Source organism: Melanotaenia boesemani, chromosome 19, assembly GCF_017639745.1.
Source record: "Melanotaenia boesemani isolate fMelBoe1 chromosome 19, fMelBoe1.pri, whole genome shotgun sequence".
Classification (NCBI taxonomy): domain Eukaryota; kingdom Metazoa; phylum Chordata; class Actinopteri; order Atheriniformes; family Melanotaeniidae; genus Melanotaenia; species Melanotaenia boesemani.
In genome coordinates, this window is record NC_055700.1 from 1,254,851 (window position 1) to 1,278,534 (window position 23,684).

At 43.7% G+C, this 23,684-nt stretch overlaps 1 protein-coding gene across 1 annotated transcript; it reads right to left on the bottom strand.

Annotated features, from left to right (window-relative positions):
• Window positions 1-1,052: 1,052 nt before the first annotated feature.
• Window positions 1,053-19,454, bottom strand: LOC121630029 (hyaluronan and proteoglycan link protein 1-like). The gene is made up of 6 exons (XM_041970059.1): window positions 19,286-19,454; window positions 5,837-5,968; window positions 4,066-4,229; window positions 2,699-2,897; window positions 2,130-2,432; window positions 1,053-1,558 (listed from the first exon to the last, which is right to left on the bottom strand). Exons 1-6 carry the CDS (start codon window positions 19,395-19,397, stop codon window positions 1,269-1,271), a joined length of 1,200 nt encoding a protein of 399 aa, XP_041825993.1. The 5' UTR covers window positions 19,398-19,454; the 3' UTR covers window positions 1,053-1,268.
• Window positions 19,455-23,684: the final 4,230 nt, after the last annotated feature.

Genomic DNA, 23,684 nt, shown 5'->3' on the forward strand with positions numbered 1-23,684 from the left:
GCACACTGAGCTGCTTCTAATGTTAATGAGTTGTTGATTTCTGTTCAGTCATAATCAAATGAGTAAAACTCATAAAGCTACTTGTTTTTATTTACTTTTTAATTCTTTTCTTTGAGCTCACCAAACATTTTGATTCAAACTTTCTAAAGCAGGAAAATCTTTATTTGAGTTTAAATATCAGTTACAGCAAACTTGTAGTGAGCATGTGCGGGAATCAGACGTCCGTGGGGTTATAAAACATCCTCTGACCAGACCAACCTTGGCTGGATGATCGGGTCTGATCGCCCGCCAGGTTTTAATGGTGTCGTGTTGGGAAGATGTGATCACATAGGCCGGATCGGCTCATTCCATGTACAAAACCACAGTATTTCTTATAAAAAAAAGTCTGTTTATGGACAAGGGGTAGAGCTGAAACATGCGACTTCACTGTAAAACTGGATATTAATTCATGCCAGGCATTTTTACTGCTTCTTTCCTCAGGACGCCACGTTCTTCATGTTCAGTGCACCTTTCAGAATAAATCTGGTTTTTATCGTTGTTTTATGTAAACCGAGGAGACTTGAAGAAAATAATAAAGTAAATATTTCTACAGGTTATCAAAAAATATTCATTAACAGAGAAATATTTGTAGATAATCACTTTCTATATAGAAAAGAAGCTAACAGCTAGATGTGATGATGTTTGGTCCAACACATTGGTAGAAAACATAAAATTCTGGAGGGTAAGATGAAGCAGAGAGGAGCGGTCGTAGCACCTTGTTATCACGCTTCAGGTGGGCTAGCTTTAGCTTCAGGTGGGCTGGCTTTAGCTTCAGGTGGGCTGGCTTTAGCTTCAGGTGGGCTGGCTTTAGCTTCAGGTGGGCTAGCTTTAGCTTCAGGTGGGCTAGCTTTAGCAGTTTCCTCTCCTTCTGCCATCTTTCCGCCTGTCTTTCACATCGTTGGTGACTAAAACCAAGATAAGTGCTCAAAGTTTCAGTCCAACTCAGAGATATTTGGCGGTTTTCAGGATTGTTGTGGATGTGTTGTAGTCCAACCCGACCCCCCCAGTAGCCCCCCAGCACCCCGACCCCCCCCCTCAAAGGCATTGACTAAATAACATGAACCTTAAATATGTGTAAACTATCTCTGTTGAGAATCAGGTCCCAGATTGTGGAACATGGATCAGAAATAAAGCATCACAGTTTGAATGTGTCCCTCCGTCCGGTTGTTTACTTGTTTACATGTTTGTGCATGCTAGTTTACTGTGTGGAGGTGTGTGCAGGACGTGGCTCAGTTGTGGCCCTTGAAGCAGTAAACTCCGTACAGCTTGTGCTTCTTGTCAGGGAAGCCACTGAACCTGACGGCGGCCTCGGTGGGGCTGCAGCGCCGCCGTGGGCGGGCGATCGGGTAGCGGACGCTGCCGTCCGCCAGCCAGCCGGCGTCGCAGCGGTCGTAGCCCAGCAGCTTCCAGGCGGCAAACATCTGGCCCACCTTCGCGATCTGGGCGCCGTCTTTCTGGCACGCTCTAACCGCCTCATCGTAGGTCAGCTTCGACGGGTGGATCAGGTAGTAGAAGCGGCCTGGAACCACAGGAACCAAAGGAGATAAGGTTAAAGAAGAAAACCATACAGAGAAAACAGAAAATGCTTTTTCGGGGGAAAATAATGTTGTCTGCTGAACTATTTTGCCTGAATGACTCAAGGAGGATTCTAGTGACGATGTTTTAGGAATAAAATGTCGAAACCGTGAATGAGAAGCTTGAATCAAACATCTTGATTTTTAGAAAGTGCTGTAACTCCTGCTGTTTCACCCCGTAGGAAGAGCAACGTCGCAGTTTCTGGGTTTTTCTTCGGTTTTGATTCTGTTGTCATTGAGGTTTTTGCTTTGGTTTCATGTCTTATTTTGTAGAGCCCATATCTTTGTTTTTACTTCCTGTTCCAGGATCTAGAACAGATCTGTATGTTGGATCTTTGGAGAGAAGTATTCTGCATTTCATTATTAATGATGTCATGACGACTAAATGGTTTTGATTGGTTGGACTCATAAATCACCTAAAATGCAGATCTCTAGTTTTCATTTATGGAAGTTACTGAACACCAAACTGCAATGAAAAGAAGATCTCAGGAAGTGTGCCAAGCCGGCGCTCCTCACCTTTGTGGAAGGAGGTGAAGCAGAAGACGTCGTAGTGGTTCTTCTCTTTGTCTCTGAGGCCGTAGTTCCGGATGCCAGGAACGGTATTTTTACCCCCACAGGGCTCTCGGGGGGTGGTGATGGGGTACTGGACTGAGCCATCGCTCAACCAACCAGCATTGCACCAGTCCATCCCTCCCCGCCACGCGTCATACAGTTGGTCAAAGGACGCTACGATGGCGTCTTGGTCCCGACAGGCCCGCTCAGCGTCGTAGAAGTTCAGGTTGTAGCGGCCCAGACGGGGGAAGTAGGGAAAGACAACACCTGGGTGAAGGGAGAAAACAGATGGTCTGCAGTTAGCAGATGAAAACAGGACTCCTCCTCTTGGGTTTAACCTGATCACCACTGCTCCCTGTCAGCCCAGTCTGCCTCTCAGACATGATGATGCACACTACGTTTACAGAACAAACCTGACTTTCCCCTGAGCCGTCGCTGCTGCGGAGCTAAATTTAGCTCAACCACTCTGTACTGACTTCCTCTCCTACTCTGTCCTTCCTGTTTCTAAGTTCTAGCTCATCTGAATATTTTACCTTCCAGGTCGAGAGACACCACCACCGTTCCATCCTCCAGCCCATCAATCACTTCACATTTATATCTCCCATAATCCTCCAGGGTGATTTCAGTGATGACCAGAGAAGCATCCATCGGGGAGGAGCCTTGCAGGTAGACACGCCCGTGGAAACTCCCGTAACTCCGTTTGTGAAAATCCATGGCTACAAACACGTCCACCTAAAACCAGATGAATGCAGATAAATTCTTCTTCTATCAAACATGAAGCAAGAATTAGTGGTAGAGATTTTTGTAGGTAGACGTGATCAACTCGGCGTGCAGATACAAGCGCATGAGCTCGCCTGCTGTAGCGGTAAAGTTTTTATTAGAAGTATAAATATAAAAGGTCATTGTCATGTAATACTCAGATGTATTTGCAGGACCAAAGTGAATACAATTACCAATCATCTAATTTAATTATTGGTTAATGATTAATATACACACTGCTCCTTTTATCAATATATCCTTAAGAAAGACACTTTTATACTTAAAAAAAACAAAACTAAATTTCAGTATACATGGGTACATGGCCTGCATCTGGAAACAACTTTACCAAAAACCAGTTATTTACAAATATATAAAAACATAATTGATACAGAAAGAAATCAGGAAAAAACAAAACAAAAAATAGATATAAATAAAAAGACTGGAATAAAATACATTGAAATAAATAAAAAATTAAAAATCTATAAATAAATACATAAATAAAAATAAATAAATTCAATGGATAAAAACAGATAAAATGACAGAAAGGCCAAAAGTGGTTTATCGCAAATCTGCTTCAATGTGCATGAAAAATAAATAAAGTATAAATCTAGTTCATATAAAATTTTAAGCTACATATGAAGATATGTGCATACTGCATTAGTCATTGATTTTACGTAAACTGATGTTTCAACATAGCGAATGGAACAACAGCAAGAAACGCAGAATCAAATAAAAAAAATGTAAAAAAAATTAAGGATTTAAATTGTTTTACTCTTTGGTTTTTGAACATTTTATAACATCTTAGTAAGTTCAGCAGAATTTGAGTATAAAAGTAATCATGTTTTTAAAAAAGTCACAAAGATACAAAACAATGTCGTCTGCATAAAGTTTTATACAATCCTGTTTCTAAAGATGCTTTCTGGAGTCAAACAAGGTAACACCTGGTAAACTGGCCTAAAAACATAAGATGTTTAAACTGATGCAGAAATGTTCGTTTAAACGGTTATCATGATCTAAACGTGTTTCTGGAATATTACTGATGCAGACCCTAACAGCAAAAGACGGAAACAAACTGAGACCTTTTTGTTGACTAAATTTCACACAGAAAACAGTCTCATATTGATAAAAAATCAGTGATGACCTCTTTCAGGTAGTCGGAGGTCAGTTTGGTCCATTTGATCCTCATCTTACGACTGGGTCCCAGTGATTGGTCCCTCTGGATCTTGCACGGTAACGTTGCGTTTCCCCCTCGTCTCGACACCACCTTTGGTTGCTCGGCCGCTACAGAGAGACGAGGCCCATTTTCTGTAAAACAGAACCAGAATTACAACCAGGAACCCGGATCTGGATCTCCATTGTCCAACGTTGTCGTCCAAGGTCCAACACTAACTGCCCTGAAAGGCTGTACTTAGATGCTAACATGCACACAATTTAGCGCAGGCGTGCCTAGGTTTGGTGCTTGAGATCTCGTATCCTGCAGCTTTTAGATTCAATCCTTCTCCAACAGCTGAATGACATGCAGATGAGGGAATTCTGCCATTTGATTCAGGTGTGATGGAGAAGGGATTCATCTAAAAGTTGCAGGATAGTAGAAATCGATGCCTGGACTTGGGCACTCCTGGTTCAGCTATTAGGGCATTCACACGTGTTCAAAACAACTAAACACAATATTAAAGTAAAATCCAAAGTATCTCCATATTTGGAAATGTAGCAACAAGTAACTAAATCTACATGTACGGCTTAATTCTGCAAGTCAGAAAATACAAGTCAGACAAAATAAGTCAATGAAAAAAAAGTTGGAAAATGCTAACTGACAAATGCAAGTCAGAAGAAACGATGATATAACAGTTTTTTTCTTTTTTTATTTGGACAGTAATAGAGATGTCAGCTGATGTTTCTGAGGAAGGCTGCAGCTTAAACACGTCCGGTATGTTACAACATCCTACTATTATTGTCTGAACAGGGGAAAAAAAACCTTATCATTGAAAAATCTTTGAGCCATCAGATGAAACAAGTCGGGAAAAAACAAGTCGGAAGAGAAGTTGGAAAAACAAGTTGAAAAGAAAGTCGGAGGAAACAAGTTGGGAAAAGCAAGCTGGGAAAAGTTGGAAAGAAGAAGTCAGAAGAAACAAATTGATAAACCAAGTCAGAAGAAACGGGTCAGAAGACACAAGTCCGAAAACGTGAGTCGGAAGAAACGAGTCGGAAGACACGAGTTGGAAAACACAAGTCGGAAGAAACGAGTCGGAAGAAACGACTTGGAAAACACGAGTTGGAAGTCGGACGGCGATCGTAAAAAAACAAGTACATTTTAAAATGTATAAAATGCCTCACGGCAACTCAAGAACCAATCAGATTTCTTTAATCCCTAACCAATCAAGGCGAGAGGAGGACTGAGATTCAAACTGTAGTTGACGTTTTCAGTTTATTTTTCACTTGTTGGAAAATTTGTTTGTTAACCTGTTAGTTATGTACACTTGGTTAGTTGTCAGTTATGGTTATTTATTAGTTAGACGTTAGCTTGAAATTAATTAGCTGTAAAAATATAGATTTCATTTAGCTGAGTTGTATTTGGTTAGTGATCTAACTGATCCTGGTTTATTATCCTATTCAACTTTTACTAACCCAGTCAGCTCAGCGTCGGAGTGTTTGGACAAAGCAAAAAAAAATCCCACCTTTCCCACTAACAGCTGATCCAGATCATTGATCCTGAAGCTGAATGACTGCACGTGTTCAGGTTTTATCAGTGGAAATAAACTTTAAAGCAGGTGAAAGTTTTGATCTCCATCAGAGCGGAGCTGAGTTGCAGCGTTATCTCTGAGGAGTCTGCAGTCGGACCGAAACACAGGACACGCTCCTCTCCGTTCGTAAATCTCCGAACCAACCGCAGAAACCAGATTAGACGGACTCACCTGTGACATAGATGGTTCTGGAGTGCTCCAGTTCAGGATACAGGACGTCCAGGTTGTTGTCTGCAACGCTCAGAGAGACCAGAGCCCAGATCAGCACAGGAATCATCTTCAGTCGCTGTGGGGGGGCGATCACTGCAGAGACAGATGCAGGGAGGGGTAAGCCACGTTTTCCTGCAGCTGCTTCACAGAGGAGGATGAGGATGAGGAGGGAAGCATGGAGCAGCACCGGGATGCAGCGTCTCTGCAGTGCTGGCTCCGGATCAGTGCACTGCTGCTCGTCCCCGAGCACATGGACCAGAGCGCCGCTGCAAAGTTGACTCAGCACAGGAGGAAATCCTCCGTGGTGCACGAACCCCACGTCCCCCCAGGACTTCCGGCCCCCAGAGGACACGCCCACACATCACACCCACAGACAAGGCTGGAGGATGTCCCAAAGGACAAAGTCCCGGAGGACGTCCCAATCACAGCCGCCGTCTACAACCCCAAAGACAACACAGGGTCTCAGCACAGCATCACCACCACCTTCAGGACAGCCAGGAACCTGATCCAGCCCCCCGACCTAGTCCCTGACCTAAAACCAAACCCTAACCCTGATCTGGACCTAAAACCAGATCCCCTGACTTTGTTCCAGACCTAGAACCAGATCTCTGAATGTCTGTAAAGTCAGAAGTGGACTGTTCGTCCTCACTGTCCATCAGTGTCCCAGAGATCTAAAGTGGTCCTCACAAAGATGGCTGAACTGCATGTTTGCACTGATATACCTGGTGGGACTCAGGACCTGGTTCTGGTTCTGGAGATGACTCCTGATCCGGATCAGCTTCCTAAAACAAACACAAACATCCTCTCCATGAAAATCCCAGAGATTTACTTCAGGGAAGTTTTATGGAAGTTCAGAGATGCCGAAACTGTTTTTTTTTTTTTGTTTGTTTGTTTGTTTTTTTCTTTTTTTAATGTTGGAAACAAGAAAAAAACAATAAAGTTTTTGAGGCTCATCTTCAGCACACAGCTTGTAAACCTGTGAGGGTCCAAGCCAAAAAAAATTCATTAAAAAAGCTTTTAAAATGTAAAGAGATGAAGATGACTAAAAACTATGATAAATTTTCTATTAATGTGACTTAATTTAAAGATAATTTATTAAAACTGTCCTGAATTAATAAACCAGCATCATGTTCCATCATTTATAGAATTTATTTATCTTTTTTATTATCTGTATAAACTTTAGATCCTCATTTTGTAGAAATTTATTAAATTAAAACATCTTTATTTAGTGTTTTGGTTCTGAATTGTTTGTGCTGTGACTTTAAGTTGTTCTTAAAGTCTTCTTTTATTATTCTTCTTTTTATGTGTAATTGAAACTGTTTAGTACTGATTTTATTTAATTTTATTTTTTCCATCGTTTAAAAACTGGCTTTTGGTGAATTTTATGTGACAGTAAAAAATCTTCGGATTTCTCTGTAATATTTTAAATTGTCGCTGATTCATAACGACTGAAAAACATTTAACATATGAGACACATTAAACTTCCATGATTGATAACAATTATTATATCATTAATATATTTAATTTGTTAATAAGATTTTTTTTATAATAAATGAGATATTATTTTGTTATTAGTTTTCCGTTGTTCCCTGTTTGTTGTTAATAAAGTTTAAGGATTATTTGTTTTAGTAGAAATTACATGTGAATCTTTGTTGTTTCTGTATTCTGTCATTAGATGTAAGTTCTAGTTGGTCTGAGGTGTTTATTGATTATTAAATGTCGGTTTTTTCTTAGTCTCAGATTCTTTTAAATCAGGTAAGAGAATCTGAATTTATGTTTTCATGTTATTTATTTTTATTCTATTATTTGCTATAGTTTGGTTAATAAAATTTGTCTAACACTTAAACTATTTTACCTTTTTGAAACTATTTTTATTTTAATGTATTTAGCTCTTTATTTAATGACACTAAAAATAAATAAACATATAAACGGAGGCGGTAAAGACTGATTTCAGATTTTGTTTTGTTGTATCGTTTTAATATCGGCAACGTTTGGCTTCCATAATCTGCTTCACTGTCTTACAAATAGACAAGGTATAGATGTGTGCGGAGGGGGTTCAGATTGATCTCTTCCTCCCCCACCCTCCTCATCTTCATTCAGTCCCAAACTGCTGATGCACCGGCCATTTGCCAGGTGGAGGTCCTGCAGTCAGCAGAATAACTGCAGCACATCACTGCTGCGTTTTCTCTGTCCGTTACAACTCAAAGTGTAAATAGAAAAACATAGAAAACCTGCAGGCTGGAGACCAGAAACCTGCAAGCTGGAGACCAGAAACCTGCAAGCTGGACACCAGAAACCTGCAGGCTGGATACCAGAAACCTGCAAGCTGGACACCAGAAACCTGCAGGCTGGATACCAGAAACCTGCAAGCTGGACACCAGAAACCTGCAAGCTGGACACCAGAAACCTGCAAGCTGGATACCAGAAACATGCAGACTGGACACCAGAAACATGCAGGCTGGACACCAGAAACATACAGGCTGGATACCAGAAACCTGCAGACTGGATACCAGAAACCTGCAGGCTGGATACCAGAAACCTGCAGGCTGGATACCAGAAACCTGCAGACTGGATACCAGAAACATGCAGACTGGATACCAGAAACCTGCAAGCTGGACACCAGAAACATGCAGACTGGACACCAGAAACATACAGGCTGGATACCAGAAACCTGCAGACTGGATACCAGAAACCTGCAGGCTGGATACCAGAAACCTGCAGGCTGGATACCAGAAACCTGCAGACTGGATACCAGAAACATGCAGACTGGATACCAGAAACCTGCAAGCTGGACACCAGAAACATGCAGGCTGGACACCAGAAACATACAGGCTGGATACCAGAAACCTGCAGACTGGATACCAGAAACCTGCAGGCTGGATACCAGAAACCTACACACTGGATACCAGAAACCTGCAGACTGGATACCAGAAACCTGCAAGCTGGACACCAGAAACATGCAAGCTGGAGACCAGAAACATGCAGACTGGACACCAGAAACATGCAGGCTGGACACCAGAAACATGCAGACTGGATACCAGAAACCTGCAAGCTGGACACCAGAAACATGCAGACTGGACACCAGAAACATGCAGACTGGACACCAGAAACATGCAGACTGGATACCAGAAACCTGCAAGCTGGACACCAGAAACATGCAAGCTGGAGACCAGAAACATGCAGACTGGACACCAGAAACATACAGGCTGGATACCAGAAACCTGCAGACTGGATACCAGAAACCTGCAGACTGGAGACCAGAAACCTGCAGGCTGGATACCAGAAACCTGCAGACTGGACACCAGAAACATGCAGGCTGGATACCAGAAACCTGCAGACTGGATACCAGAAACCTGCAGGCTGGATACCAGAAACCTGCAGGCTGGACCTGCAGCTACAGACTCTGATGATGGACAGATGAATCCACCTCCAGCGTGGCTCTCGTTCCCTCAGTAAATCTCTGCTTTGGTTCTGACGTTCTCCAGTCTTTATTCTCTAACATCAGCACACCATCAGCTCTCCAGATGAAAGCCTCTGCTGAGGTCGAGTCTTCCTGAAGGTCAGGACGCCAGCAGGAGGACCAGGTGATGGCCGGCGGCAACTTCAGCTTCCAGTTCTTCCCTGACATGATGAACGGTGAAAAGACTGGGCTTGCTGACGACGGCGACGATGACCTCGATGAATCTATCACACAGCACGAGTTCAGGCCAGAATGAAAAAAAACCAGAAACAAGCTGGGACAGCTCAGACCGGATCAGCCTGAGCTACAACGAACTCCCTTACCTCTTCAGACCAGTTTTCTGTCATTAACCAGTTAAATTTGAATATTTCTAATCACATTTTTACCAGAAAACCAGAGATGTCTACGTCCAGATACCAGCAGAGCGCTGGTTTATGTTTACATCACTCTGATCCGTCCTTCTGGTCCTCGTCTTCTTCACTTCCCAGTAACAATAAAGCAGATCCACCCTCAGAAAACTTCCAGAATGTGTCGTAAACCATCTGACAGCGAGTCCATCTCAGCATCAACGCTCAGTGATGTCCTGTTGGTTCAGCTCGTCCACATCCGGACCTCCAACTCCAGATGAATCATTTTCAAATGCTAAAAGAGGAGTTAGACGTCTTCCAAAGCTCAAACATACTGACTTTTAAAGTCTACAGACCACACAGATGTTTGTGATAACAGAAGAAACCTGGAACATTCACAGTGGGGACGACGTTCACCTTCTTTATAACATGGACGCAAATAAAACTCACATGTTTGAAGTTCTGTCTGCAGGGTGATGTCAACCTGAACGTTAGCTTAATGTTAGCTTAATATCTGCTCAACAACAGCTCAACATTAGCTCAGTGTTGGCTGAACATCAGCTAAATGTTAGTTAACTGTTAGCTCAGCATTAGCTGCATACCAAGTCTACCATCAACATTTTAACAGCTCTCTGTTCTTCTTTGAGACGTTTTAAAACATCTGCAACAACTGAATCTTCTTTAGCTTCATGGGTTGATTAAATGTTTGCTTCGTGTTTTTAAACGCGTCCCTCCCAACACCAAACCAAACATGCTAAACAACAAACCACGAGGCACCACCTGAAAGACACAAAACAACAACAAAATCTGTGTTTGTAAGATGTGATGTTTGTTTACTACAGATCTGGTTTGTGTAAACAGCATCGTCCCGCAGACGACCTCAGACTCATCTACACCCAGACCACAGACCTCTGTGTGCTCAGGCTTCATCCCCCACAGAGGAAGGACGAGCATCGTCATCACCCTCACTGGGCTGTTCTGGTCGCTGTAGACCTGCAGGGCTCTTCAGACTGGGACGGTAGCGTAATGAGCTCTGAGACCGGATCAACATGTGGTCTCCATTACAGCGTCAGGAAGAGGATGATGTCACATGTTGTTCCTGTCAGACGTGTTTAAGAAAAACATGAATCCTCAGCAGATCAGCTGTTCAACAACCAACCAATCACGTTTGAGGATGAGACTGGAACATGGGACCCCGTCAGATGAAATCTAGGGATGTTTATATCTGTAACTGTAACTTCGTCCAGTAAAAGAGATTCAGTGAAGTGTGCAGAAAAAACAGATTTCAGTTGATTTCATGCTCCAGATTTTTAGAGTTTTAGAATATAAACTTTCACCAGTTAGCGGTTCTTTAAACTTCTGCTTCCTGTTGTAAGTCTGTTTGCTGGGATTCAGTCAGATAAACACATGAAATGTTAAAGTTACGACTGAGATGCTAACGTGTGTGGAATACAGGCTGTGTTCACAGAGTCGGAGCAGCTGCATGTAACGTTGCATCCGGTACTTTTATTTTCCTGGTGGCGCCGAGCTGCAGCCATTCCCAAGGAGCCCGGCAAGTTCAAGCCGGCCATGAATGGTTTGTAGAACACTGTGAAACAGGGACAAAGATGTAGAAAATTCTGCTGCTGCTTTGCGGTCACTTCACCTCTTAGTTTAATCTCTGGTGAGGGGGTTGGGCTAAAATTAGCCCCACACAGGGTTCGTCATTTTCACTATCCTGCAGAGAAAAGCGATCTCTGACACAGATTCATGCAGACTTTTAAAGTCTCCTGGAAATTATTTCTCTCTTATTTTGGGTCCATTTTTCGTTCTGTTTATTTCTTTCTGTGGCTGATAATCGTTGCAAATCCTTTTTCCCTCATACATGCCGCGTTTAACTACATTTACTGTGTCTTTTTGTCATCTGTCAGGATTTTGCTCCAGCAGATGAATCCTAGATCTGGTCCAGCATCACCCGCTATGCTTTACTGGAACAGGGTACTAGGTCCAGTTAGAGGACAGAGTGGGGGTGCAGACAGCGGAGGCCTGCAGCTGGTCAGCGCTCTGGACAACGTTTCAGGTCACCTGACTGACGCCGGTACGCCGGTTAAACTTAAACACCCTCCACCCCGCGTCAAACAATCATCACCTTCTTCTGAAAGACAAACTACGTCATGGTGCTGAGGCAGGGTGGAAGAACACAAACATTTTCTCTTAAAATAAAAACTACAGCAGCTGTGATGTGTTCAGGTACTTCTTTCCTGAACAGGATTTTCCAGTTTAATGGGAAATGATGGAGGAAATCTCTGTAGCAGCAGCTGCAGAATGACCTGCTCTGGAAGAGTCGACACCACCTCCTCTTACAGCTCGTATGTGTTTATACGCGGGTGGGGTACAAAGCGGTGGGTGGGGTATTTACTGTAGCTCGGGGTATTTACTGTAGCTCGGGTATTTATAAATCCTCTTAGTTTCCTTGTTGCTGACCTGGTGGGTTGAAACCAGTCCACAGGAGTGTTTTTTTTACCTCAGCGTTGCGTCACCGTGGATGCTACAAAGAGTCTTCAGTACGAAGCACAGTAGGGATGTGGAGGCGGGTCATGTGACCAGAAGCAGCCGGAACGGCGGCCATGTTTAACAGCTGGATGCCACACAGAAATGTCTAGTGTAGGAAAAACAGAGCACGCCCCCTACTGTTCCACACCGGGAACTACTTTCTTTTTGTAGCCTTTAAAAGCTGTAACAGCAGTTTGGTTTTTCACTGAGGCGAGCTGGGAAGAACGTCCAGGTATTTCCTGATGGCCCTGAACGCAGCAACAGCTCAGGACTGGGATTCAGTCACGAGTTAAAATGGTTCCATTCAGTGAAAAGATCAGTGTCTTATTATCAGACTCTAATTAGATATTATGATGTTAATGTCACATTAACATCATGTCAAAATGTGTTCATTGTTTAATATCTATAATTACTAAAAATTATTTAGAAAGTTTCTTTTTTTCCCGAAATAAAATTTATATAAAAGTTGCATCACTGGGGTTCAGTCATGGTTTCACTTCAACACCACAGAAATAAGTTTCAGTAGTTTAACTAGAGAGAAAATGATGAAAGCAGCTGTTTTCTAGCCCCTCATCTTCCTCCATCAGGAATAATTTTAGAAAGCAACTGAAAATCATCCTCTAGCATCAGTCCTGGTCCTCTAACATCAGTCCTGGTCCTCTAGCATCAGTCCTGGTCCTCTAACATCAGTCCTGGTCCTCTAGCATCAGTCCTGGTCCTCTAGCATCAGTCCTGGTCCTCTAACATCAGTCCTGGTCCTCTAACATCAGTCCTGGTCCTCTAGCATCAGTCCTGGTCCTCTAACATCAGTCCTGGTCCTCTAACATCAGTCCTGGTCCTCTAGCATCAGTCCTGGTCCTCTAGCATCAGTCCTGGTCCTCTAACATCAGTCCTGGTCCTCTAGCATCAGTCCTGGTCCTCTAACATCAGTCCTGGTCCTCTAACATCAGTCCTGGTCCTCTAGCATCAGTCCTGGTCCTCTAACATCAGTCCTGGTCCTCTAGCATCAGTCCTGGTCCTCTAACATCAGTCCTGGTCCTCTAGCATCAGTCCTGGTCCTCTAACATCAGTCCTGGTCCTCTAGCATCAGTCCTGGTCCTCTAACATCAGTCCTGGTCCTCTAACATCAGTCCTGGTCCTCTAGCATCAGTCCTGGTCCTCTAGCATCAGTCCTGGTCCTCTAACATCAGTCCTGGTCCTCTAGCATCAGTCCTGGTCCTCTAACATCAGTCCCGGTCCTCTAGCATCAGTCCTGGTCCTCTAACATCAGTCCCGGTCCTCTAACATCAGTCCCGGTCCTCTGACATCAGTCCCGGTCCTCTGACATCAGTCCCGGTCCTCTGACATCAGTCCCGGTCCTCTAGCATCAGTCCCGGTCCTCTAACATCAGTCCCGGTCCTCTAGCAACAATCCCGGTCCTCTAACATCAGTCCCGGTCCTCTAACATCAGTCCCGGTCCTCTGACATCAGTCCCGGTCCTCTAACATCAGTCCCGGTCCTCTGACATCAGTCCCGGTCCTCTGACATCAGTCCCGGTCCTCTAACATCAGTCCTGGTCCTCTAACATCAGTCCCGGTCCTCTAGCATCAGTCCTGGTCCTCTAACATCAGTCCTGGTCCTCTAACATTAGTCTGTTGTTCAGGAGTCGGATTTCATCTGAGAGAGGTCCTCATTTACCAGGTTTTCACCTCTGGACCACATCTGGTCCGGACCCGGAACAGAGTCAATTTTTCATCAAACTGGTCAACCTGCTGACAGCCTCTTCATCACTCTTCTTCCTCACTCCTCTTCGCCTCTTGATCTTCAGTCTCAGCCCCCAAACCTCCCCAGCCTGTCAGCGGTTTACTCCCCCTTCATCCCTGTTACCTCCCCCCTTCATCTCCCCCTTTTTTTTCTGTTATCTCACAAAATTAAAAAAAAAAACAAAAAAAAAAAAACGGAGTCTGGAGCAAAAGCTGTGGTACTTCTGTACATGAGATTCCTCAGTTAATCTTTAATAATTAGCGCCCAGAAAATCACCTTGTCATTATGGGATGTTGTGTTTCGGAATGAGTTAGCAACGTAAAAATCTGGATGGGTCGTATGTCTTCATCCCAGTATGGTTCTTTCTTTTACAGATGGAGGGCCACATCTGGCTCACAACAGGGTGGGGCTGAGGTGGTTAAAAAGCTCCTCGGTGGCAGGGCCCCGGGGGTGGATGAGGTCCGCCCAGAGTTCCTTAAGGCTCAGGATGCTGTAGGGTTGTCTTGGCTGACACGCCTCTGCAGCATGGCATGGACATCAGGGACAGTTCTCCTGGACTGGCTGACTGGGGTGGTGGGCCCCCTCTTCAGAAAGGGGGACCGGAGGGTGTGCTCCGACTACAGGGGGATCACACTCCTCAGCCTCCCCGGTGAGGTCTATTCAGGGGTGCTGGAGAGGAGGGTCCGTCAGATAGTCGAACCTCGGATTGAGGAGGAGCAGTGTGGTTTTCATCCCCGCAGTAAATCAGAATCGTTTCCAGTGCGGGTTGGACTCCGCCAAGGCTGCCCTTTGTCACCGATTCTGTTCATAACTTTTATGGACAAAATTTCTAGGTGCAGCCGAGGTGTTGACGGGATCCAGGTTGGTGGCCTCAGGATTGGGTCTCCCTTAGAGATAGGATGAGAAGCTCGGTGATCCGGGAGGGGCTCAGAGTAGAGTCGCTGCTCCTCCACATCGAGAGGAGCCAGATGAGGTGGTGGAAAGAGGCCCCGGGAAAGAACCAGGACACGCTGGACGGACTACATCTCTCAGCTGGCCTGGGAACGCCTCGGGATCCCTCCAGATGAGCTGGTGAATGTGGCCGGGGTGAGGGAAGTCTGGGTTTCCCTGCTTAGGCCCCGGACCTCTAACATCGACCCGGAAACCCCGCGAACCAACCGGATGGATGGATGGATGGATGATGGGTGGGTGGGTGGGTGGATGGATGGATGCATGGCTGGATGATGGATGGGTGGGTGGATGGGTGATGGATGGATGATGGATGGATGGGTGGGTGGATGGATGGATGGATGGATGGATGGATGGATGGATGGATGGATGGATGGATGGATGATGGATGGATGGATGATGGATGGATGATGGATGGATGGATGATGAATGGATGATGGATGGATGGATGATGGCTGGATGATGGATGGATGGATGATGAATGGATGATGGATGGATGGATGATGGATGGATGATGGGTGGATGATGGATGGATGATGGATGGATGGATGGGTGGATGGATGGATGGATGGATGGATGATGGATGGATGGATGGATGATGGATGATGGATGGATGGATGATGGATGGATGATGGATGGATGGATGGATGGATGGATGGATGATGGATGGATGGATGGATGATTGATGGATGGATGATGGATGGATGATGGATGGATGGATTACAGATAAATTTGGTCAGAAAAGCAAAAATATAAAACTGTAGTCTAAAAATGACAGAATATTTCTATTAATAATTTTATGGAAGATTTTTGTATTTAGTATTAATTTTATAATATTTATTTATTTAATATTTAATTGTATTTTTTTTTATAACAGCCTATTTCTCCTTTTTTCTGAAATTCAGGCCCTGAGGGGTGAAACAACAAAATGAAGGTGACTATACTGAATTTGTCTCCACTGTGGGACAAATAAAGAATTATCTCATCTAATAAGGCTGAATAATTTCAGGAACAAAGACAAGAACCTAAATTATTTATTTAAAAAAATACAGAAAATGGCAAATAACTAAAATAAATTTGGAGACTGAGCTCCTTACGGACCAAAAACTCTCTGAAGCCTGTGAAACTCTACAGACTTGGACTACAGCTCATTGTTTGGCTGTTTGCTTCTACGCTCTGGTGGCTTTTTGCCTGCCGGGGACAGAACTCTTTTTTAGACCTTGTTGATGCTGAAGTTGATGTGAATTTCTCGGTTTACACAGAGCGTGGCCCGACAGAGTGTACCATGATGCTTTGTACGGTTACATGTGAACCTCACCACTGAGTCTGTCTGAAAACTGTTTCCTAATAAATATTTACATGTTGTCTGCAGAGACGGAGACGAGAGGGGACGTCTCCGTCCAGAAACATCTATTCATGCAGTAAATAAAGAGCCTGAGATTCCTGCTGTTAAACCTGCTGTTTCCTGATCCGACAAACGAAGGTCGGCTGTGTTTCTGCAGAGAATAACACCCCTGTTTCAGCTGGGGGGTTGTCAGGGGCCTCTGCAGGCCAGTGTGTGTGTGCTGGGTGGGTGCAGGGGTAATGGGTGGGGGTCAGGGTGGAGCCGCCAAGTCTAAGCCAGCACATAGAGAGGGGTTGTTGGGCTGAGCGTCTCAGCTCTAAATTACTTTGCCTCTTTCTGCACAACATGGTCGACCACAACTATGACAAGTCTCACAAATATGACGGCCGACAAGCGGCTCAGACCTCAGTTTGGAGAGCGACACTTCCACCCAGAGCTTTACACTTGCTCTAAATCTTCTTCCCCTGATGGATGTCAGCTTCTCTGAAAGCAGTTTGTTACAGGCAGAGGCGGTTTGTTGTAGATGGAGCCCACGGGCTGTGTTACATTTACCCGCTGTGGGAAAAGTTAAGTCTTATCTTATCTCAGCTTCAGTCGGTAAAAACAGAAACACGACCAGACGTTATCACAGGCTTCAGTTCCAGGTAAACTGTTTTAAAGCTGACCTTAAATCAAGAAGTTAGTTACTCTCAAACATCACAAGTAAAACCTAAATAAATCAGCAACAGCCTTCAACTCTTCATTTCCGTCCAGGAAACCAGGAAACAGGCAGGAAGGACTCATCTCTCCATCAACCCGCTGATGTTCAGACCAGTTCTTGTGTCGTTCAGGATGCACCTTGTTGCTGCTAAAATCCTGTTTTCTGTCAGCCTGTCTGGTCTTTGCTGGTTTTACAGATGAAACTAAAGAAATTTAACAAATGATGTGTCTTTGTGACAAAGAGCCCAAAGTTCCAGTTAAACCAGTTCTTTGCTAAGTTGTCTGTGTGGACACAACTCTGGTCCATGCCTTGAGTTAGGAGCCTTTTTTCTGCCTGTATGATTCATGGGTCAGAGTTAAGAGGCTAAACAAAGATAAACCCCCACATTCAACTCGTATAGTCTGATGATGACATGATAATGTTAGCCCAAACAAGATATTAGCTTCTAAAGTAGCATTAACCAGATCATTTTAGCCAAAATATGCTAATCTTATAAAGATAGCATTAGCTGCAGTGTTAGCCTAATCAAAATCAGTATTCCTATTTTTGCATAAAAAGTTAACTACAGTTACTAATTTAGTCTCTATATGACTCTCAGATGGAAGTTGAATGTGAGAAAAGCATTTGCCAAATGACTATAGAATAGAATAGAATAGAATAGAATAGAATAGAACAACGCTAGTCTAAACGTGGCATTAGCTTAAACTTTAGAATGGTACACGCCACTTTAGACCAGGCAAGGTGGCTGTAGCAGCTAGGTTAGCCAAAATATGATAATGTCAGCATGAATAGATTCTTGTTTGTTAGACAACAGTTAAATGGGTCTACTTTAAACAAGACTTTATGTTAGCATAAACATGGAAAATGTTATTTTAGCTGCAACATTAGCATAAACAAAACAATGGAGCTGTTATGTTAGCATTAGCTGCTAAGTTAAAACAGAATAGAGTTAAAATATATTAGTCTTCACAAAAAGATGTCAGCCACTATAATGTTTAATTTTACTTCAACAGGATAGCTGCTATGTGAGCTTAGGAGCCTTTTTCCTACTTGAATGATTTATATGTCAGAACTGATTAGTTTAACAAGCAAAAAACACTTTCCGTTGATATTAGCCTTAACATGATCATATTAGCTGCTATATTAGCATTAACCCAATTATTTTAGTAGTTATTTGGCTTAAACATGCTAGTCTTATAAAGACAACATTAGCTGCAGTGTTAGCTTAAACAAAATTAATCTGTTGTACCTATTTTAGTATAAAAAGATAATTACAGTTGCTATTTTAATCTACATATGACAGCATATATTAGCCCAGAACATAACCTCTACATGTTAGCTACGGTGTTAGCTTAGGGGCTTTTGATTTCCAGGCTTTTTTGATTCCCAGGTCAGAGGTAGGTACAAGGACTAGACTGAAAATGAGGGGGGAAAGTAGTAAAAACTCTGAACGACCTTCAGAAAGACCAAAAACTGTTGATCAAGACACTTTAAAAGATTACAACAATGAAGACACGAGGACTGGATCAGGGTTCTGGATCAGGATTGATCTACATGTTTCCACCAACAATACTGGAGCTTAATAACTCGATTATTAAAGCCACATTAGGCTCTGAATGTTTCCACAGCAGGTCCAAAGCTGGATCTGATCAAGCCGATCCATCTACAGAAACATCTGCTCACAACCTAACTTTGTTTTTTCAGCCTCTCATCATCAACCACAAAGGACCAGATGAGCTGTCAGTCTCCATTTAACAGCCAGACGTCCAAACAGAAAGCCTGTAAATATGGAACGTAAAAAAATAAATAAAGTCAAAGTCACAAAGCAGACGATGTGGGGCCCCGCGGTCCCCCCGCCTGTGTCCGGTCCTGCACACAGTGACCAAGGAGGTGGAAATATCCATGAGGATGAGGGACTCAGACTAAAATAAGCCAACGTAAACAAGGTGTTCAGCTGGTTTGTGGAAAGAAACAAACTCAAACAGCAAATCTGCTGAAACATGAAGCAAATCTTTGTTTTAGTTCCAATAAATTCCTCCAAAGTTTCTGTAAATTAACAACCAGCCAGATAAAGATGTCTTAAAGCTGCTGAAGCCAAACTGCGTTTTTATTTATTTCACTCATTTTAATCTGGTAAGAGTCACAGTGGTTTAAATAAAAACCTGAAAACACCTTTAACTTGTCCATAAACAAGCTGAGCTCTTTGGCTGGAACATTTTCCACCTGATCATGTCTGGATCCTAAAAAGTGCTTTTTAATCCGCCTGCATGTCCTCGCAGAGCCGAGCCGAACCTATCCGAGCCAGTCTGGACCAGTAAAGCTTAAAAGTCCTCACCTCTCTGATCCTCCGTCTGCTGAAGTCCAAACTCTGCTCCGGACGAGTCGCAACTAGGCGCAAACTGGCTGCGCGTAAAGGTATCTGCGGGTGTTTCCTCGGTCAGCGGCATCGAACCAGCGCGCGCTCCTCCTCGTGTTTTAACCTCTGTGGGGATGGGGCGAGGTTGCGCTCCGATGCGCGCGCAGGTGACATGAGCCAGAGTCTTCGGGTCCATGGGGGAGGAGTGGAGATGTTCAGGACCATGAGTTCGGTTTGAAGAGGCTTCCTCAGAGATCTCCATCCCAGAAACCAGCTGATTGTATTGATTATCTGTTATTGGCTGATACTTCTGTGTTTGTGGAAGAGTATTTATTAACATTCTGTCCACATGGTCCAGTCTGGTCTGGTCTGGGCCGGTCCGGACCAGACTGCATCAGTAAGGAAAACCTCTATCCAGTCCTTGATGGAACCAGCAGACACAGAGACGATGTTTCTGATCAGGTTTCATCAGATCAATCACCTCTTCGTTCTCCAGCAGGACTAAAGCTGCTCTAATCATCTCTGAAGGAGTTTAGCTGTTTATTGGATTTTTAAACGACACTTTTCTGGAAGTACTGGTTCCTGCTAACTGGTTTGAGTGGTTTTCATGGTTAATATTCACATTTAGCACAAAGGTTTGTGGTGTAGATGAACAGATGAGCTGATCTGGTCCAGTTTGGACCAGGCTGGTCTGGTCCAGTCTGGGCTGGGTTGGTCTGGGCCGATCTGGGCTGGTCTGGTCCAGTCTGGGCTGGGTTGGTCTGGGCCGATCTGGGCTGGTCTGGTCCATAATGCCAGGCAGTTTTTTTTTTTATCCCAGTCCGTCCCTGGTGCAGACAGATGGAGGGATGAACAGAGAGACAGTGGACATGTGTCCAGTGGTCAGATGAGTCCACGTTTCAGCTGGTTTTGATGCTCTGTGAAGGTCTGGGGGACATCAGGGTCCTTGGTGGTGCAGAAGTGGATCCTGGAGACCATCCATCAAGGGGACGACTTGTCTTGGGTTGTTCTGTTTTTCCTCCACGTGAAGGAAGTTCCTGTCTTCTGAGCTCTGTCTTCGGACTAATGAGGAACAGTTCCTGGGTGTCTCCTTTCAGATGAACCACACACTCCGAGGAATGTTTCACAACATTTTCATCCCAGAATTACCCCCCCTCCTCCACACATCCATCCATCTCGTCTGTCTCAGCTGATCCGGATCTCCTCCTCTAATTTACAGCCTCCATTATCTGTTTACCATCTTATCATTTTCCTTCCACTTCATCCAGGACGTCTGTTGTTCGTGAAAGAAAAACCTCATCAGAGAAACAGCCCATCACACTGAAGCAGCTCAGAGACAAACGTCAGCCTGGAATAACTAAGATTATATTCAGGAAGAAAACTCAGAGCATGAAGACGTTCGCTGGGATGGGTGGGGTTCGTTAGGTTTTCCTCCAGAGACTTTCTTAAGATTGGATTATAAATCTGTCTCAGCTTTAATTATCCTAAACACAACCTTCTGATTTCTTCATGAGGACAAATAAAAAACCTTCCTGTCAGACGGTCGACGGTCGGTTTGTCCTGCAGAGGACGCCTAGGAGTGGACTGTTGTAGTTTCAGGACTTCCTGTCCATGGTTTTTAGTCCGATTTGCTTGTTCTAGTCTCATGTGGGAGGTTTTGTGGTGCTTATAGAGACAGTTGTAAGACCAAAACTGACATGCCAACTGGAAAACGTTTCTTTAAAGATTGCAGCTTTAAGACTTCTTTCCTTTAGAAAATGTCCTCAAACCCAAACACAGTCTTTTATTTACTCTGATTTCATGGCAGACATCCCTAACTCACCACGTTTGGTCTCATCAGCCACATTCCATTTATAATTTGGATGTTTGAAGGGAAAGGGGTCTTATAGATCTACTAGAGTCATACAGATGGTAAAACCCATGAGTTGCTGTTGTTGGCTTCAGAGCCTCCATGTGAGACCTCAGGTCTGGTAAAAGTGAGAACTGCTCCCACTCCTGCAGCTCTGAGCGCAGCATCCTCAGCATGCACTCCCACGGAGGAAGCTGGACTCTTTTCATGGATCTCAGTCTATTTTATGCACTTTTTGTTGATAATTTATTTGTAATCTTTGAACTTTTTCTCTTATTTCTTGGTTTTATGGAGTTTCTGAGGACAGTCTAAACAACCTGGTCAGATCTGAGTTCCCCCTGGGGTAAAAACAAGTTAAACCCATCAGGCTGAGTTTGTGATGAAGCTAGTCGCTGCTACCGCAACCTTTCAGGAAATTAATTGTTTATTCTAACCTGGACTTTTAGCCATTTTATTGTCTTTATTATTATTTTATTGATGTTTCATGTATTTCTTGTTTTTCCTTTATCTCTGATATTATAATCTTTTTGTTCGTTGTTTCCTGTTCGGATGTCTGATACATGATGAGGACGTGACAAGGATGTGATGAAGATGTGAGGAAGACATGATGAGGATGTGACAAAGACATGATGAAGGCGTGATGACATGAGTCCTTATCCAAGACTCAGTTGTTTAAGGAGCATTTCCACACTTAGCTTAACTCTTCTACTCAGAATGAGTTAGAAAGATTTGTCCAGCTCTTTGGTTCAACCAGGTACTGAAGAAGCTGCTGCACTTATGTCCAAGTTGATATTGTGTGATGAAATCGTGATCTTGTATTTAAACAAAATGACTTAAAAAAAAAGAAAAAAATTATATGCACTGCCTCTAGCACTACACGACAGCACCTGGTCTCAAAGCGGTCTGACTATCACTTAATTATGACGTCCCATCTTGTTTGAATTCATGCTTGTGTTGTTCTTCCTCTCAAATGTAAGTCGCTTTGGATAAAAGCGTCTGCTAAATGACTGTAGAATAGAATAGAATAGTATAGAATAGAATGATGAAGGTGTGATGAAGATGTGATAATGAAGACGTGATGAGGACGTGATGAAGACGTGATGAGGACCTGATGAAGACGTGATGAGGACCTGATGAAGATGTGATAAAGACGTGATGAAGAGGTGATGATGAGGACATGATGAGGACATGATGAGGACGTGATAATGAAGACATGATCAGTACGTGATGAAGACGTGATGATTAGGTGATGATGAGGATGTGATGAGGATGTGATGAAGAGCTGATGATGAGGACATGATGAGGACGTGATAATGAAGACATGATCAGGACGTGATGAGGACGTGATGAGGACATGATGAGGACGTGATAATGAAGACATGATCAGGACGTGATGAGGACGTGATGAGGACGTGATGAAGACGTGATGAGGACGTGATGAAGATGTGATAAAGACGTGATGAAGAGGTGATGATCAGGACGTGATGAGGACTTGATAATGAAGACATGATCAGGACGTGATGAGGACGTGATGATTAGGTGATGATGAGGACGTGATGAAGAGGTGATGATGAGGGCGTGATAATGAAGACATGATGAGGATGTGATGAATAGGTGATGATGAGGACATAATGAGGACATGATGAGGATGTGATCATGTAGACATGATCAGGACGTGATGAGGACGTAATGAGGACGTGATGAGGACGTGATGAAGAGGTGATGGTGAGGATGTGATGAGGACGGGATGAAGAGGTGATGATGAGGGCGTGATAATGAAGACATGATGAGGATGTGATGAATAGGTGATGATGAGGACATAATGAGGACATGATGAGGACGTGATAATGAAGACATGATCAGGACGTGATGAGGACGTGATGATTAGGTGATGATGAGGACGTGATGAGGACGTGATAATGAAGACATGATCAGGACGTGATGAGGACGTGATGATTAGGTGATGATGAGGACATAATAAGGACATGATGAGGACGTGATAATGAAGACATGATCAGGATGTGATGAGGACATGATGAGGACTTGATAATGAAGACATGATCAGGATGTGATGAGGACATGATGAGGACGTGATAATGAAGACATGATCACGACGTGATGAGGACATGAGGAGGACTTGATAATGAAGACATGATCAGGATGTAATGAGGACGTGATGATTAGATGATGATGAGGACGTGATGAAGAGGTGATGATGAGGACATGATGAGGACGTGATAATGAAGACATGATCAGGACGTGATGAGGACGTGATGAGGACGTGATAATGAAGACATGATCAGGACATGATCAGTACATGATGAAGACTTCATGATTAGGTGATGATGAGGACGTGATGAAAAGGTGATGATTATGTGATGATGAGGGCGTGATGAAGAGGTGATGATGAGGACATGATGAGGACATGATGAATAGGTGATGATGAGGACGTGATGAGGACACGATGAGGACGTGATAATGAAGACATGATCAGGATGTGATGAATAGGTGATGATGAAGAGGTGATGA

Coding starts and splice junctions, on each gene's coding strand:
- LOC121630029 (XM_041970059.1), bottom strand. CDS start 19,397: ATGCCGCTGACCGAGGAAACACCCGCAGATACCTTTACGCGCAGCCAG. Junction 5,969..19,285: donor GCAGACGGAGGATCAGAGAG/GTGAGGACTTTT, acceptor CTGTCTCTGCAG/TGATCGCCCCCCCACAGCGA. Junction 2,898..4,065: donor CCTCCGACTACCTGAAAGAG/GTCATCACTGAT, acceptor ATCTGGTTTTAG/GTGGACGTGTTTGTAGCCAT.